Source organism: Melopsittacus undulatus, chromosome 3, assembly GCF_012275295.1.
Source record: "Melopsittacus undulatus isolate bMelUnd1 chromosome 3, bMelUnd1.mat.Z, whole genome shotgun sequence".
NCBI classification, from domain to species: Eukaryota; Metazoa; Chordata; class Aves; order Psittaciformes; family Psittaculidae; genus Melopsittacus; species Melopsittacus undulatus.
Window position 1 is genome coordinate 79,220,418 of NC_047529.1, and position 17,876 is coordinate 79,238,293.

General features: G+C 37.1%; 1 protein-coding gene across 1 annotated transcript in view; it reads right to left on the minus strand.

The window, feature by feature from the left end:
- The window catches only part of CCDC170 (coiled-coil domain containing 170), a 36,254-nt gene that overhangs the window by 11,290 nt on the left and 7,088 nt on the right, over window positions 1-17,876 (minus strand). The window contains exons 4-6 of the mRNA XM_031049860.2: window positions 13,523-13,667; window positions 11,540-11,725; window positions 3,029-3,346 (exon numbers count right to left, since the gene is read on the minus strand). Coding sequence (XP_030905720.2) covers window positions 3,029-3,346; window positions 11,540-11,725; window positions 13,523-13,667 — 649 coding nt within the window. The remainder of the gene's footprint in view (window positions 1-3,028; window positions 3,347-11,539; window positions 11,726-13,522; window positions 13,668-17,876) is intronic.

Below are 17,876 nucleotides of genomic sequence, written 5' to 3' on the forward strand. Positions count from 1 at the left end.
GTACAATCAGCTGCAGGTAGTTAAGAGAAATACTTTAAGCCATATGAATTTTAGTTACTGCCACAGATCTGCAACAGAACTTGTCAAACAGAAAGGACCTGAACCTGAAGACTTCATAACCAGGACCGTACTCTGTATGAACAGAGAACATTTGCTTGCCTTGGACTTCAGGTGCCTGTGAATCCCTCCAGTATGTTACAATTGATAAAGGACCAACATACCCAAGGGCTGTCCAAATATATTCTGATAATACACATCTTACAATAACTGCTGAAAAGACCATTAGGACACTGATTCAAAGCACTTACTCAACCCTGCAGTAGAACACCTATCACTGGCCATTGTCAGAGTATATGTGATTTATGTTTTTAATGTTAATGCTAAGGGCTAGTGTAGAGACTACAGCTAACTCAAATGCCCTTCAGATACCAAAATCATTATTATTAGGAGACATAATCTTCAAGAGCATTTCAGATTTCACAGAAATTCTGACTACAGCAGTTTCATGGAAAATATGACTACAGCACTTGCAGGGAATTATTTTCTCACAGGCCTTTTGAAATATTAATTTTTTCACAGCTCATTCTGACAGGTGCACGTGCAGAGGTGAGCCAGACATACCTGCCCAGGCCAGGATGTAAAGATGAACGTTTAGTCACAATTCCCAGAGGAGATGCAATGATGATTTAAAATTTATAAACCAAAACCTGTTTAGAGAAGACATCAAAACACTCTGGAGAGGATCCTCTCTCTGCCATATTCTTGCATTGTCTTTTCCGGATACCACATGCCTAGATTGCAAAGGCAAGCTGTCTGCAAAATGTCCTGACAGAAATGATACAATCTTTACTCAGGGAAAGAGAAGACCTAATTGTAATCCCCTTCCTGTTACACATTAACACATTCATTAGCACATGTTTAATTTCCAACAGCAAGGCAGCCAGCTGCTGGATTCATAACCCTAGCTGTGGTGCTGGATTTCAGCCACAAAGGGACTGTTTTGAAACAAGTTGGCTTGGGCACCAGCAATACTACAGGCTAATTAACCCTGCCAAGATGTTTTATGACTCACTTGTGTATGCCTTTTACTTAAGGTTGCTCAGTTTACTGAAAGGTCTATCTAAGAAACTAATCCTATCTGAAGACAATTAATCTTTTTCTTGATTGCCTGATAGTAAAGCCTACATATCCTAACAGTGATGTGGCATCCAAATGCTGGAAAAAAAAAAAAAAAAAAAATCACCCAGAGATGCACTAGGAATCTGATTTAGGAATATATACAAGCGTGTATATTCTTTACAAATATAATCTTAGAAAATGTTGATGTGGGTTTGGTTTTTTTTTTAGTTCTGATTAGCAGAAGGGAAATCAGCTCAATGTAAAACAGCTTTTTGATGACAAAGTCTATGCTCTACTAGAAACGGATTCACAGATGCATAATACTGGCATTTTAGCTTAGTTATTTCAAAGCCCCTAATCTTAATGCAGAAACTCTTCTGAGAATAGATGCCAACACTGTTTTAGTGACAAAGTTCCTTTTGGAGCCATGCAAATAAATTTTTTCAAATGAGACAGAGCACTAAAACATGAAAGCTTCATCACTTAACATACTTAGCAAATAGAGTGATGGACAAAGTTTCACCATTCAGCTTCAATGAACAAAATCACCAAACAATATGAAGTTTAAAGCTAACATTTATCATTCAGGAAACTGAGCCACAGATATTTATTTATTTATTTTTAAGGAAGAATTAGCATTTTGGGTTAGCATTGCTAGAAGCATAGCAGGCGATCGCTGTATTTGTTAGCAGAGGCAGAATGCTATGCTAGACCTACCTGACAGAGCAAAACCTTCTTAGACAATAGCTACTTAAATTTCCCCTTCTCAGTGGTCCTCAGCAGTCTCCAACATAATCAACATCTCAACAGAGTGAACTATATGCCAAAACACCAAATGGTGCAAACACAAATTCACATAAAATTCTTATTAGATTTCAATTTGGAAGCATTTTGCTTATGTAAACAACAGTCCCTGACATATAGCAAAACCATGTGTAAAGAGCTTTTGTATTAAAAAGTTCCTGCCATACTTCTACTTCAGTGGATCTCTTTCAAATATCAAGAAATTTCACAAAGCTTGCTTTCATTGAAATTTGGCATACTGACTCTCAAACTAATGTATAGGGGAGCTGGTCTGTATTTTCAATAAAATATCTAATAAAATTGCACAGGGGTATTTTCAACAATTATTTCCAGTCTTGGACAGAAAACAAAAACATTTGCTAACATAAAAAGCTATCACATCAGCAGGAGATGCTCAAATCTTAAAATCTTTTAAGGAGACAGAAGTTGTTTTTCGGTGACTCAGTGAAAACAACTTTTGATTTAGTGGGTGACTTTTAATTGTATGATAGGGTTTCCTGACAAAATTAATATATACCCATTTGAGAAAGTGCAGTGTCAGAATTCTGACATTGGTCAGACTGCATTTTGGCTTGCCTTCCTCTTGAGCTGTCCATTCTCTACCTGTACATGCAAACAAATCTTTGCAAACACTGCAAGCCCAAATGTCTAGAGCCAAAGCATTAGAATACTCAGCTACCTTCCTTTTGCCTTTCTCCTGTATGGTGAACAGTTATAATTTCAACAATGTTTAATTATAAGAGTAAAAGTACTTTTTTCTTTTCAGATGCAGGTTTTAAGGGATTGAAGGGAAAGAAGTTGCCCAGGGCAACTCATCAATTATGTCCACTTTCAGAAACAAGTCGGTCCTTGAAGTCACTATTGTGTCTTTTCTTGTTAGCAGCATCTAATACTCATTTTATTTCATTTCTGACTCCTTTTTACCTGATAAAACATTGATGTTTTTCACCTATTATCTCAAATCAATAGACAACAAAAATTAAAGATGTCTGTAATTTCAAAACCTGCACTGACGGAACCAACATTTTAACAGATTAATAAAATTAAATAGGATCCAAATAGAATAAATACACATGTTGGGTGAGTACAGCAGTTGCTAACTTACTATTTTTTTGCTCTCCTCTTTGCGATTTATTTCTTGAATCCTCTCCAAAATGGACTTCTCTGAAGGTTTAACTCTTGTAGATCCACCACTGAGTAGGGTAGCAATTTGCTTTTTAAAAGACATTAAAGAGCTCTGAGCAATCCTGGCCTCTTCTCTGCTGCTCTTCAAGCTTCCATCCAGTTCACTAGAAGATTTTTTCAGATTGTGCAATTCCCACTTTGAGGCATCTAAAGTTTTCTGGTTAGCAGTCAGTTTATCTTGGAGGTTTGTGATCTCCATCTCCAAACTCTGTCTCCCTGTTATAGCACTGTCAAGATCCTAAAATACATGAAAGGTTAAACCAGTATTTTAAAATATGTTATAACTCCCTGCACAAAAGCAGGGAATAACTCAGAAGCAGGTACTGTAGATAGTGAAATTAAGACCCATGCTGGTCATATGGGTCAGCATTAGGGCTTCATAGGAGTACTTCCACTAAAACTGGTGAAAGCTCAAAGCCCACTGTAATCACACTATAGCCTAACCCCTTGCTGTGGCCTGCAGGAATTAATGCATGAATAAAATTTTCAGGTAAACACAAAAGAAGTTTTTATTGTAGAACTACTACTATCTGATTTTTTCATTCAGATAATATGACTTAGAGAGCAAATGGTGAACAAGATGTAATGCAAATAAAGTACTACAACTCAGAAGGGATAGGATAGGATAGGATAGGATAGGATAGGATAGGATAGGATAGGATAGGATTGGATTTTTCAGTTGGAATGAGTCTACAATGATCACATATCCAACTGCCTGACCAAGTCAGGGCTGACCAAAAGAGCACAAATGAACTCACTGAATATAGTGTTAAGAGCAGAATTAGAGGTGATCTCAGACATTAGCTTACCTGAATGTGACAAAAACTCCTGAGATTATTTATACACAGAAATGGAGACTGAGAGGCCAAACAAAAAACAATCATGATGTTAAAGACAGCATAAAAGAAGGTGCAAGTGCTCAAATACTAATTTCTTCTCAAATAAGATATCCTTAAATGGTGAAACACTTGGAAAAATTTTCAAAAATCAAATTATTCAGAGCTATGTCATCTTCTGAAGAAAGCAAAATCCCTGTTACCATAAGGTTGAAATTGCCTGAGTTGAACTGAAGAATGTCAGTGAAGAGCTACATGACCCATTCCCCATCTGCTGGTCAGCTGGACTGTCAGTGTGCAGAAGCACAACTGAGGAAGGACTAATGGGATGGTGTCTCTACCTAGTATCCTTGTAAGTTGGTGGGATTTTTAAGTCAGTCTCGCATTCCAGAAGTAACACACTCAAAGACAATATTGTCCTCAGCAGGAAAACACCTGTCACCTGTGATCCTCTTTTCCTAAGCCCAGAGGTTTTAAAATTTTCTGATGAATCAAGACTCAGTTTGGAAAGAAAAAAAAAATAGTCAGCACATAGATATATACATCAGTTAAATATAAAATATTGACCAAACAGGACAGAGCAGACAGACAGAACTGTGTATCCTAGCACATGACACAAAAGCAAGTAATGGTAGAAAAATTAAAGAAAAATAACTCATGTAAATATATAAAAAATATCTCATTCTGTGAACTTGTGAACTTCTTTCCTTTCCCCACAAAACCAATATTAAGAGTGCTTACACATTCATATGCAAGAATAAAATTTGTGATGAAAGCAACTAATACTACAGCAAAGACTGTCTTCATTCCTCAGGCTATAACCTGATAGTTAGGAACAAATGGGAAAGAATATTATCTCACACAAGACACAAAATTCTGCCAGATGAGCTCGTATTTATAAAGAGTGATTGAATTTCTCTGAAAGCTCCAGCTGTTTAGTAGTGGATCAGTAAGTGGATTAATAAGAAATAAGATTGAGTGCACTGGAGATAAAGAATTGTTCCCAGCATAATTGTGAATACGGTGACCAATCAGGGATCTCTCAAGGCCTACATGTGCTTGCTGTGTAGCATAGCGAGTCATTTGTATTGATGGTATATGTGGCAATCAAGTAGTAAATCTGGGAATATTTATGTAGATCAACAGTGAGGGTGGACAAAAAAGGAGTTTGGGTGGTACACTTGGAAATGAAATATAAATATACGATACTAAAAATACTAGATTTTTTAAATAGCTTCAAAAAGGCAAACATGCAAACACATAAATGAAAACAAACCAAAACAAACCCTGCCATTTAGGAAATTATTTGTTACTAACCCTTTCTAAAGTAATTGTAGCACTCTCTTGGAAACCCATTTTGGCATGATTCCTTGCCATTTTCTCTTTTTTAATTCTAAACAGGTCCTATTAATAGCAATTTCCCACCTGTGCTCAGAATAACATTATGGTAATTACAGCAAAGAATAAAGAGTCATTTATTCCAATTACAGTTTTCAGCAGTGTGTATTTTTCCTTTCAGAAAGGCAGTGCAAAAGTAGTTGCAAATACCAGGGAGTTTACCTAATTATATAATCTTGTTTCAAATTATGAACATCTGCAAACACAGTTGAATCAAAAGATCGAGGTATAAAATAAGGAACTGCAAGCTTGTTGTTGCCCAAACATTAAACAACAAAAAACAAACAAACAAAAAAAGCAATTTACAGAACTAAGAGCTGTAAAACTGAAAACATCACAATTCTGAACAATCCTTGAAATCTTTCTTGAATATAGAGCATTTATTCTGGCTATCTTCAAAGATTTAGATCCAGGTCATTGAACAGTTCCCGGAAATTTAGAGACTGAGACATGTAAAGATGGTATCCCAACAAGAAGCAAACCCCTAAGAGCCTAAGTGATCAGTGCAGGCAAATAAACAACTTCCACGACAGAAGACTGAGAGAGTAAAACCTTGACAGTGCATATTTTCTCCTTGTTTCCTCAACATTTATGGCAAAAGTCCCATGGCTCTGAATTATATGAAGGTTTTGGTATGCATCTTCTACGATCAACTGCTAGCACCCTATCTGCTCTAGACTAGAGAAGGTGTAAAAGTAACCAGAACATTACACAGGATGTTGGCAAGAACTCCTTCATGAGAAATTATGTGTTCAATATAAGGTCAGCTGTGTTAGCAGAAAATGTGCTTAAGCTGTAACAGGTGAGGAAAATTACTTCTGTCTTTTAAGCAGAGAGGAGTCTTTTATAAGGGATGGCTAAGAGAGTTGTATTTAACACTGCAAACAAAATGAGAGAGATGATCACATTAAAGAGGCAAGTGAAAGAGAGGAGAAAAGAAGGGATAAGGCCTTTTATATAATAATACATAGAATTATAGAATGGTTTGGGTTGGAAGGGACATTAAAGATCATCTAGTTCCAACTCTCCTGCCATGGACAGGGACATCTTCCAATAGACCACATGGCTCAAAGCCCCATCTAGCCTGGCCTTGAGCACTGCCAGGGATGGGATATCCACAGCTTCTCTTGGGAAAACTGTTCCAGTGTCACCATCCTCATAGGGAAGATTTTTTTTCAAATATCTAATCTAAATTTGCTTTCTTTTAGGTTAAAGCCACTCCCCCTTATCCCATCCCTACATGCCCTTGTAAAAAGTCCCTCTCCAGATTTCTTGTATGCCCCCTTTAGGTACTAGGAGGCTGCTCTAAGGTCTCCCTGGAGCCTTCTCCAGCCAGAACAACCCCAGCTCTCTCAGCCTGTCTCCACAGCAGAGATGCTCCAGCCCTCTGATCATCTACAGCCCTCCTCTGCACTCTCTCCAGCAGGTCTAGGTCCCACTTATGTTGGGGGCCTCAGAGCTGGATGCAGTACTGCAGGTGGGGTCTCATGAGAGCAGAGCAGAAGAGGAAAATCACGTTGCTTGACTTATTGGACATGCTTCTTTAAATGCAGCCCAGGATACAGTTGGCTTTCTGGGCTGCAAGTATATATCCTGGGTCATACTGAGCTTCTCCTCAACCAGAAATAGTGTGTTTATTCAGCACTAGAGAAGTTATTGTCTTCCTGTGCTCAGTACTGGTGAGGCCGCACCTCAAATACTATGTTGTTTTGGGCCCCTCACAACAAGACAGTGAGGTGCTGGAACACGTCCAAAGAAGAGTAATGAAGTTGTGAAAGGTCTTGAGCACAAGTCTTATGAGGAGTAGCTGGGAAAACTGGGTTGTTTAGCCTGGAGAAAAAGAGGTTCAGGGGAGACCTTATCACTCACTACCACTATCTCAAAGGAGGCTGTAGTGAGGTGGGGGTCAGTCTCTTCTCCAAAGTAACAAGCAATAAGAAGAGGAAATGGCCTCAAGTTGCATCTCAAAAGGTTTAGACTGGCTATTAGGAAAAATGTCTTCACCAAAAAGAGTTATCAAGCACTGGAACTGGCTGCCCAGGGAAGTGGTTGAATCACCATCTCTGGAGGTATTTAAAAGAAAGATGTATAGATGTACTACTTAGGGACATGGTTTAGTGGTGGACTTGGCAGTGTTCAGTTAAAGGCTGGAATCAGTGTCTTAAAGGTCTTTTCCAATCTAATGACTCTATGATTCTATTAATACTGGCACCTCAATCAGCATCAGGACCTCAATATACTAAGCCAATTACACATGCATATGCAAAAAACCCACATTACATTTATGGTAATAATAAGGTATAAAAGAGAATGCAGGTATCTTCCAGATGAATTCTCACACCAGCCACACCTTCAGTTACCTTGTGTCCTACCATAAGGACTGCAAATCAGCTTGCTCTTATCTCTTGCCTTCTCTGATGATTCAATCTGGAAATATTTGTGATGCCTGCTGAGGCCTGTCCATAATGTATTTTCTTACTGATATCTTAGAACTGAAAAAAAATACAAAAGTTCTGAGAAACTCATTACTTACTGGGACAAGAAAAACCTCAATTCGTTTGGTTGTGTCTCCTACAATCAAAGCATTTGAGTATATTCAAAATGTAGGCATGATTCTCAAGTTTAATCAATTTCCTTAAATAATTTTATATATTAATTGTTTTCATACAATTGATTTTAATCAATTTATACTTACTTGATGCTACTTAAATGTGTTTTATTAATAACATGATTTCATACAAGTCAGTATTGAATACTGAAGAGTATTTTCTTGTTGAATTTTGCATCAGTAGTATGTGCAGATATATTTGTATTAATTAAAATTAATTTGTGTATTTGTATTAATTAAAATTTCTTAATTATATTTCAAATATGTTCTTTAAAGACATTGCATTGTGCATACCTTTGCAAAACAGATTTTTAGATTAACACAAAAAACACTTAAAGAGGGAATCACAAATATTTCCAGGTGGAATCATCAGCAAAGACATGAAACAGAACAAGAAAGTTTACTAGCTTTGTGGTTCATCAATAGCAATGCTGTACAAAAGGCAAATTCAGCTGGTAGAAAAATATATGCATCTTCTTCTATACCTTCAATAAATACCATATAGGAATACTAGAAAGAAACTTGGCTAAAGCAAATAAATACAATGTTTTTAAGGACCTGCTTTCTCAAAGGTGGCAGGGAATGTTGTGGTGGCTGAGGCTTCTTGAAGAAGACTGACAGAACAGTGTGATGGCCTCTACAACTTAAATAATGTTATAATTCTGTAATTATGATTATCATTGTAATCACTATCTGGACATACAGAAAGAAAGAACAGGTATTCTAATTCTCAGTCTAGAAAACTGCATTCAAAAGTTATTTTATATCAGTTGTTGATTTGATACCCAGCACTGCCAGAATAAAGGTATGCAAAATATTTGTAGAATTCCAGAAGCAAGCTCTTGCAATATTTGGTCAGAAAGTTGAGATGTTTAGAATTCTAACAGAAAATATATTACCATGAAAGCATGGTGGCCAGCTTTTGATACTTATATTAGTTTTGAGACTGCATTGGTTCCTATTCTTTGCTGTTTGTTACTGTGATGCAGTGAGGCTGAGAGAGGAACACGTAAAACTATCATTCACTTGTCAGTGTTCTTCAAATGAAAACCAGCTAACTGCAACAAATACTCAAGCATCAAATATACTAAAGGACACTGTGAATTACCCTCACTTACTAATCTTAAAGCATAACCAATTTGTTTTCATTTTTTTCATCAAGAATTTCAGAATCTACAATCTGCTTAAGAGGCCTTTGGACAGCTGCCTCCACCTTAGACATAAAGAAAGGCATGTGGTCAGGGGAGTTCACAGAAATCCCAAGGAGCAGGAGTGAAGAGCTACCTGGCCAGAAAAAATGATTCAGAGGTGGCAGGGAACAGTGTGGTGACTGAGGGTTGCTGGAGAATGCTGACAGAACGGTGTGATGGCCTCTATACTTGGGAGGCTGCCAGCTCAATCTGTAATACAGGAGATGGCCAACATGTTTGGCCCTGGAAGCTTCAGGCAAATGCAGGCAAGAGTCACTTGTACTCAGTCTGTGCTGGGTAAACTGCTACAGGCAATTCCATTAATTAAAGCCCAGACAACAGCCCAGAAGCACACCTCTGTGGCTGTTTCTTCTGCTACAAGAATAGTATGGATCTCTGCTTTTTACCTTCACAGGTGAACATGTCACAACAGTTCATGAGCTAAAACTGCACAGCAAAGTATACAACAAAGTCAAACCAACTTTATGCCACTGATGCCATTCCTGTAACGTAATAATAAACCCATCAGGGTAACAGGGGATGCCATGTATCCTCTGTTACATATGTGGAATTAAAGCATTTTTTGTTTTTTTTTTACTTACTTCTACAATACTGAATTTCTTAATATGCATCTATGAATACAAAATCTTCACAAGAGATTTACTCCATATCTGTAAATTTAAGTAGCTGAAACAGCAACAGAGAAATCTGCAGCCTCTAGATAGGCACTTCATTTGAAAGGCAGGACTAATAATTTAGTATGACATTTCTGTAAAATGGTGTTAAATAAATCATGTATTTGGCATATGCACAACAATGATAGGAAAATATTTTTCATAAAACCAGCTCAACTTTGGAAATGTTTTGGCAGTCAGAGCAAACTTGCAAAACAAGTCACAGTTGAAGCTCTCGTCTTGGTTTGAAACATCTCCTGATTCCAGCTTACTTAGTGAGCAAAATACTCTCTGTTCTTAATCACACACCTGTGTCTGAAGTGAAGGATGAGAAGAAAATGTTCTCAAAAATGACTTGTTTAACTTTTTGGTGCAGATTCTCACTTAGTCCCCTTTGTATCTGAGAAATTTTTGCACAGCTTGGTAAGAACTATTTTCAGCAGTAAGTAAAATTTATGACTCTTGTGGTACTTAACATTTATCTTCTCCACAACAAATTCTTTCTTCTGCAGAGCACACTCTCAGCTATTCCTCATCTCCTAAGTATTTTGCCTACAACCAAATCAGAACACTGCATCCCAAGTGTATGTTGGTGGTGGTCTGTTCAGGAAAAAAGTAATGGCAAGGGGGTAGGGAAAATGTTGCATTACATTTGAAAACTTCTTTGCACAAGGTTGCCTTTATGTTAAAAAATTCTACAAACTCAGTCACACACAACTCAGCTACATATTTAGAAGTTTCTTATTTTCTTAAAGCTCAGATTTAACCACCCTGGCTCTAGTACCTGTGGGAAATTTTCATCATGGTTTTACTAAACTGCTCACTTCCCACAGTTATCACACAAAGTACAAAGTTATAAGGAAAACTGCAGCAGAACTTTATTCATCCATCCTTTGCAGTATACAAACCCCCTTAATGACAAACATTCCTGGAGCAATTAAATCCTTAAATCATATCCTTTTCCTTTCCAAATCATATCTAGGTGAATTTGGTGAATACTTGACTTACAACTTAACTTAGAATTCTAATTTCAGCATCATTCCTGCTGCACAGATTTCTTCTATGGATTCCCCACAAAAAAAAAAACAGTGCTTACCTGCAAGATCCATGCTACTGCCTGCAACATTTTGGGTACAAGCCAACTGAGTATTTACAGTTCTGAAATACAACTTCATAATAATGAAAAGATAATCTAGGGTGTATGGAAGTCAAGACACTTTACTTCCAGTTCCTTAAGAGAAAGAATAAAATTGTGTCCTACCAATTCCTTTCAATTTTCATTAGATTTTTTTAGAGAAACTAAATAAAAGAATCCTCAGAAAACTTGAAATATCACATAAATGTATTTAAAATAGCATGTTTTATTGTTCCATGCTCATGACTCAGATATACTCACTCATTAATGCTATAAGCATGTGTTTATTTACGTGTTTGTGCAAGCACAGAAAAGGCTACAATAATACGAAGGAAGCAAAAATGGAAATTTGCAAGCATTGTTGGATGACATCAAATCTACAACAGATCTATTTTACACAATGTTATTGCTTAATCTCCATATAATTTGAAGCTTTAAAAAAGTTGAGAATAACTGTTGGAAAATGTCATTTTTAGGAGAGACCCTAATCTCTCAGAAGCTTTTTTTCTCATACAACTCTTACTGAAAATTAAATAGAAATTTTGAGAAAACATTTGAAAACCAAACATACACATCGTGTAATTATGTACCTTACTAAGTTTTTCCATGTCTTGGTAGCATCCTGCTGTTTTTTTCTGTTCCTTAGTCACCTCTGAAACAAGCCTCATGATAGTTTCTCTACTAGCTTTGGACTCCATCTCATGGACGTTGATAGCTTCTTGAAGAGCAGCAACCTGGTCTTTTAGGGTCAGATTTTCTTTACATATTTCAGAGACCTAGAGAAATAATTAAAAATATTAGTTTTTTAAAGCACCTAAAACTACATATATTCATCCCAGTACATACATGCTCCTAATCATCTCAATAAAGGCATGGTGTTACTGGTGACCCCTAGGTCAGATTTATAATTGTGCTCAATTATTCCTTTCTAAAAAGAGTAGAAAGACTTTTAAAAAGAGAAATATATTCCCACCAGAAACCCACAACTTAGTGTAATGTAGTTCAGATTTACTCCCACACAACCTGCATGATCTGTTAAACAGGTGGAAAGTTACTTTCGTTACATATCTGCACTTGACATGAAGCAGATCAGAAAATGAAAACAGATCATGTAGCTAACTTCATGTGAAAAGCAGACTGTTTCAGTTTGGATTGTTAAGATTTATGCCTCTCATTTGGAATGAGGAACTGAAAGCTGCATTTTATGCTTGGAACTTTTTAGGCATGGGGAGATTTGAGTTAGTAACAGCTATCTCATAAGCATATCCAAGGACAGGGCCAAATAGTTGGTGGGTTGCTGTTCTAAGCAGCTGACCCCTTGGAAAAAGGAGTAATTTCCAGGAGGATTCTAGGGCTGTTTCGATATATTACACTATTTGTAAGTGGAATAAGTTAATGTGGGCACTTCAGAGAGTGCACAAGGTAAAAAATGTACCCTGACTCCTACCGGCAAGACGTTTGTTAAGACTAAGATCAATTCAGTCTTAAACAAAACCATGATGTGAAAAAAATAGAAGTGCCGTGACCCCAAACAAAAGAGTGGCTAACGTTTCCTAATGCACAGAGTTTTCTGCACAAATTAGATTTCCAACTAGGTTTATTACTATCTTGTTAAAACAAGACATCAACATATACTTTTCTCTTTTAAACTCCAGTTATTTCCTTAACTTAAAGCATGTAAGAGTTACAGCTTGCAAACATTTTGGCTTCTAATGACAACGAGCCAAGCTTTATTAGATCATCTAATACAATTTCAATGTGCCTGTAATATTATAAGGACAAGTACTCAAAGAAATAGCTATGATATGTACTTAGAAAATCTTAGTGTATTAAGGAATTCCTTATAGACAGAACTCTTATAATAATATGAATATAATGAAACAGAATTTCCCAAAATACCTAGGATGCTCTCAAATGCAGAAAAATAGGGACAGCAAAGACTAGCAGAACATGAGGGGGGAAAAAAAAGCATAAAATTGGGATAAATTGCCCTTCAGCAGCATTGATGAACATTAAAAGAGAATACAAATCATTTTCCATTCCTTTCTGGAAGCTTAGTTTTTGGAACTTCAGAAGTATTCTGAAGATAGGTAAATAATAGAGTTTTATGATTAAGTCTCAAAACCACCACACAGTAATTTACAGCTTTTTTTTACAGTGAATAGTTAAGATTGTTTTAGAGTATGCCATTTCAGATGTTTCTATTTATAGTATGTTGGCTTGAGACAAGTGTTAAGATCTAGTAATGGAGTTTGCATGTCACCTAGAGACTCCCAGTGTTAGTGTTTTCGGGAAAGCTTTCAAACAAGTATCTAACCAGGGCTGTACTTGGGAACTACAAGCTGATAAAATATTTATACAAATAAGAGCAGACTGAATTCATTAAGGTCTGTTAGTGTTCAGCACCTTTGAAAATCAGCGCAATATGAAAAAAAAAATCTTCTTAAATGATAACATTGTCTGCAGATCATTATTTAATGCAAAGTTTCCTGTCTTCATCATCTTATTTCTTTGACAACCAAATATTCTTCTATTAAATAGCTCTACTGAAACCCTTGCCTACACATAATCACCTTTGACATTAAATGTTCCTGTGGTTTCTCTTTTTCTTTGATGTCTGTATCCAATAATCCAGAAAGCTCTGTAAGAAGCTCTTCATACTTTCTGCTGATTTTAGAAGCCTGAGTCATGCCTTCTTCACACTCTTTCAAATATTTACTGGACAGAAAAAAAAATTACAGGCATCAATATGAATGTTCTCTGAAACAAAATTCCAGGCAAAAGACATCCCAAGTTTATTGCTAGCTTCTGCATACCACAAAATGAATTTTAAAAGTTGAATATAATTCTCTATATCTGTTATTTGACGATGTATAACTATAACGTATTTGTTAGCTTATATGCAACATTTCTTCATTTTGGATTTTGATTAACATTTTAAAGAATCTTTTGTGATCCCAACCTAATTCTCAACACAGGATTTCAATAAGACACAAGAACCGCGAGACATCAATAAAAAGTGCCTTCAATATACTTGAAATGGGGGCTACAAGCGAAAGCTTAGGAAAAAATAAGGGAGAAAAGAGTGATCAAATTATAATAAAAATATGCTAACAGCACTTCTCATCCCCTCTGTAAAGAAGCTGATAGTGCTGATCAACAAACTCTGGGGAAGAAGAAGCCCCTCTAACTACACTAATGGAATTGTAGGACATGCAGAATATCTACTAAGGAAAGTTTACCAGCAGAAGCAAACAGAGATGAGGGAAACTATTTCACTGTACTTTTTGTACACTTTTGCAGTGTAACACTGCCAATGAAAGAGATGGATCAAAACAGAAAGTATCAAGGGACTACTACAAAAGCATGGAGAAAAGGCAGCTCTTTGTCATCAATTTCATCACTCTTTAAAAGTTGCCTATCATGGGGATACACATCCCACATGAAATATGTTATCATCCTTAACTGCAGGTATCAGGTTATAGAGGCTCTATAAAAATGAACAACCAAATAACTGAGCAGTCAGTTTAACTCAGTTTAACTCATTGGCAATATGTGGTTACATCCCTCCTGTTACCAAAGACAAGCCCAGCAAACAAGCATTGTCACAGACTGCATGAGTAGCAAACATATAAATTAAAATCTTGCTCATGATGCTGAAACACTGAGCATCACTTCAAGCTGTGCCAGGAGAGGTTTAGACTGGATATTAGGAAGAATTTCTTCACTTGAAAGGGCAGTCAGGCATTGGAACAGGCTGCCTAAGGAAGTAGTGAGATTGCTATCCCTGGAAGTGTTCAGACACCATGTAGATGAGGCCCTCATTGACATGGTTTACTGGTGGACTTGGCAATCCTGGGGTAAAGGTTGGATGGATGATCTTAAAGGTTATTTCCAATGTAGTTGTCTCTATGATTCTCTGATTCTGAAAAACTACAAAGAAACAGATTAACAAAAAAGGCCAAACAAAGCTCAAAGTGACTATTAGGATAATCCAGATATCAGCTCCAATACCTCTCAGATAACACCCATAAGAGAGGTAATCAGTGGTAGAGTGCAAGAGACAAAACTACTGAGCTTCTAGCTGAGAAACAACGTACTTTCTAAAGCAAGATCTTCACAAAGATTTGATCACTAGAATAAAAAAAGATGTGAGATATCACAAAACACATGAAGCAAATATTTCATTGAACCTCATCTCCTTATCAAGAACATAGCATTATTGTCAGTTTTCAAGGTGAGTATGCTTGTCATTTCTGTACTAATTCTTTTCCATTTCTTATTTTTTCCTCTCTAGGTTAGGAATCAAACAGGCAACAGAGCATCACTCCATAACCAAAAAGCAGCATGAGACTCCTATAAAAAATCCACATTGACTGCATACATAGTACTTTAAATAGTTATAAAACAGTGAGCAAAAGAGATGGTCCATGAAAAAAAATTAAGATATTGCCTTAGAAGGGAGATCAGCACAATTGTTGCTAATGCTGCCAAGTGGAGTAAAATGGAATAATAACAGGGAGAAATGGAAAACATCAATTACTGCTCTTGACAGGACAAAGATAGTTCCGTGTGCTACTGCACGGCATATATCTTGAGCCAAAAGAGCTCTGCCTTCTGTAGCAGGCGCTGGCCCTCAGAAAACAAGAGCCTCACAGTTTCCCCACCTCTGAGCACCTTCATCTCCTGTGTAGTCCCAGCCAAACTAACATGCCACTTAACTGCTGTCCTGAGGAGGGGTATGTCAGAAGTGAAAAGCTGCAACATTCCAAGCACACCCAACATGCATGCCTGTATGTTAGAATATTGTATAAGATTGACCACCAACCCTGCAAGTTGTTATGTGGTTCTGAAAAACTGAGGCACAGCACACACAGAACCATGCCTACTTCTAAAAATAAACAATCTGAAGTACAAAGGACTTACTTGACAACTCTACAAATAACCTAATTATCTCCAGTAGGGCCATAAAGATGTGAGCACCTAGAAAATAGGGAATCAGGTACAAAAAAGTAGAAAGGCAGGTCTTTCACAGTTTTGCTAGCTCTTCAGAACTAATGAGCACAGACAAAGCAAGGAAAGGGAGAAAAAAGGAAAAAGCTTTTCACAGTTCAGGCTCTAAAAATAACTTGGCAATAGACCTGTTGAGTAAAAAAGCCCCATTTTCAACAGGAGAGGTGTACCTCCTGGAAACCAATCACAGAGTTCATTAAACATTTTTTTTGCTATGCCTCTAGGTATAGGATGTAAAGGTGCATTTCAGGCCTACTGACTTACTCTTCCCTTTTATTAACGGTTTTCAGTGAAAGTCTTTCTTGAATACCTATTCAGGACTAGGCTTGTGCCATGTACTACTAAGTTTGCCAGACCAAGTGACTAAAACTCATTAAGTCATACATTGATTAGCATTAAGTGGCACATAAAACCATTAGCTGATGATGAGAAAAACCTTTGAAAGCACACACTGTGGATTTACGGCCAGTGCAACATGTTTTTTCCTTCCAACAGAGTGGATTCACCCTCACTTTCCCTTTTGACAGCACTCTTTGCCAGGTGCACAGTGAATTGGACCTGAGATTTGTAGAGCTGGAAATTAAGCTATATTTTTACTCCAAGAAGTAGCACTTTAAAGAAACTTAACCATATGTCAGAGACTGTGATATTCTCTATGTTGCTAGGATGCATAATACACTTCTTGGCTTAACTATCTCCACACTTATATTTGGGTCATACCTAAAATCTTTGGTGATCAACATCATTACTCTCCATGCAGGGCTTTTGTCAAATCAGCTGGTAATAGACAAGTGCACTGCAATGGATTTCTCCAGACTTTAGAATAACTTGATTATCCACTTCTAATGTACAAAGCCTGGAAGAGCTGTGTGGAGTACTGAGTTGGGAAATGCAGACATCTGGTAAACACTCACCTTGCTATTAAATAGACAGTATCAAGGAAGAAATGGATATTAGCCTTGTAATGGTGGAAAAAATCCATTATAGAAGTCTACAAGGTGTCAACATAATATGACTGACACTGATTTTGGAATTTTAGAGCTCAGAATATTTTTATACCACTCAGTTTTCTTTGTGACTAACACTGCTATCAGTCTCCATCTCACAAACCTGAAATATTAGTATTTATGCAGAACTGACATATCAGCGTTCTGACACACTATGCTAACAACAGCATAGCTAAGGATACTATCTGTTAATAAAAGTTTCATGCAATCAGTATGCATGTTTAAAAAAATAAAAAATGCACACAATGTCCAGAAGTAAGTGTAAGTCAGAGAAAGATAACATTACTGAGAGCTGCACAGCCATTAAACAAACATTAACATGCTCCCTTCAGGATGCTAACATGTTTTCTTTATTACTCTGCTCCTAAGGGACAGGTTTACATTAAGGAAGAAATACAGTTGACACTGTTCTGGTTCCAGCTGTGACACAGAAGATGGGAAAATAGACCAGAGCAATGCAGCAGCACAGTCACTCACCACTGCACAGCCCACGCAGCATGTCAAGTGACAAGTAAACATCTGCAAAGGATGTCATATGATAGAGCTGGACCAGGGCACTACACAGTATTTCCAGGTACTGCTCATCATGAGTGTGCTATGAAAGGCACAAGGTTTGCCACAATGCAAAACCCCATTTATAGGCTAACAACTCACACCAAAATTCAAGTTCCAATACCTTCCACACTTTCGGGTACAACGGTTGTGCAAGACATTGTACTGAATTCAATCTGCAATAAAGCTTATCCACCAACATATTTTTCTGTCCTGACAACAGTGATACACGGGTAACCAATGTACAGGGGGGGTAATACAGAGAAATTGTACAAGGGAGTTAAAGGAATTCCTTTGCTTAAACAAAAGTATTGTCTGTCCTAAGTACCTGCCACTGCCACCTTGCCAAGGCATT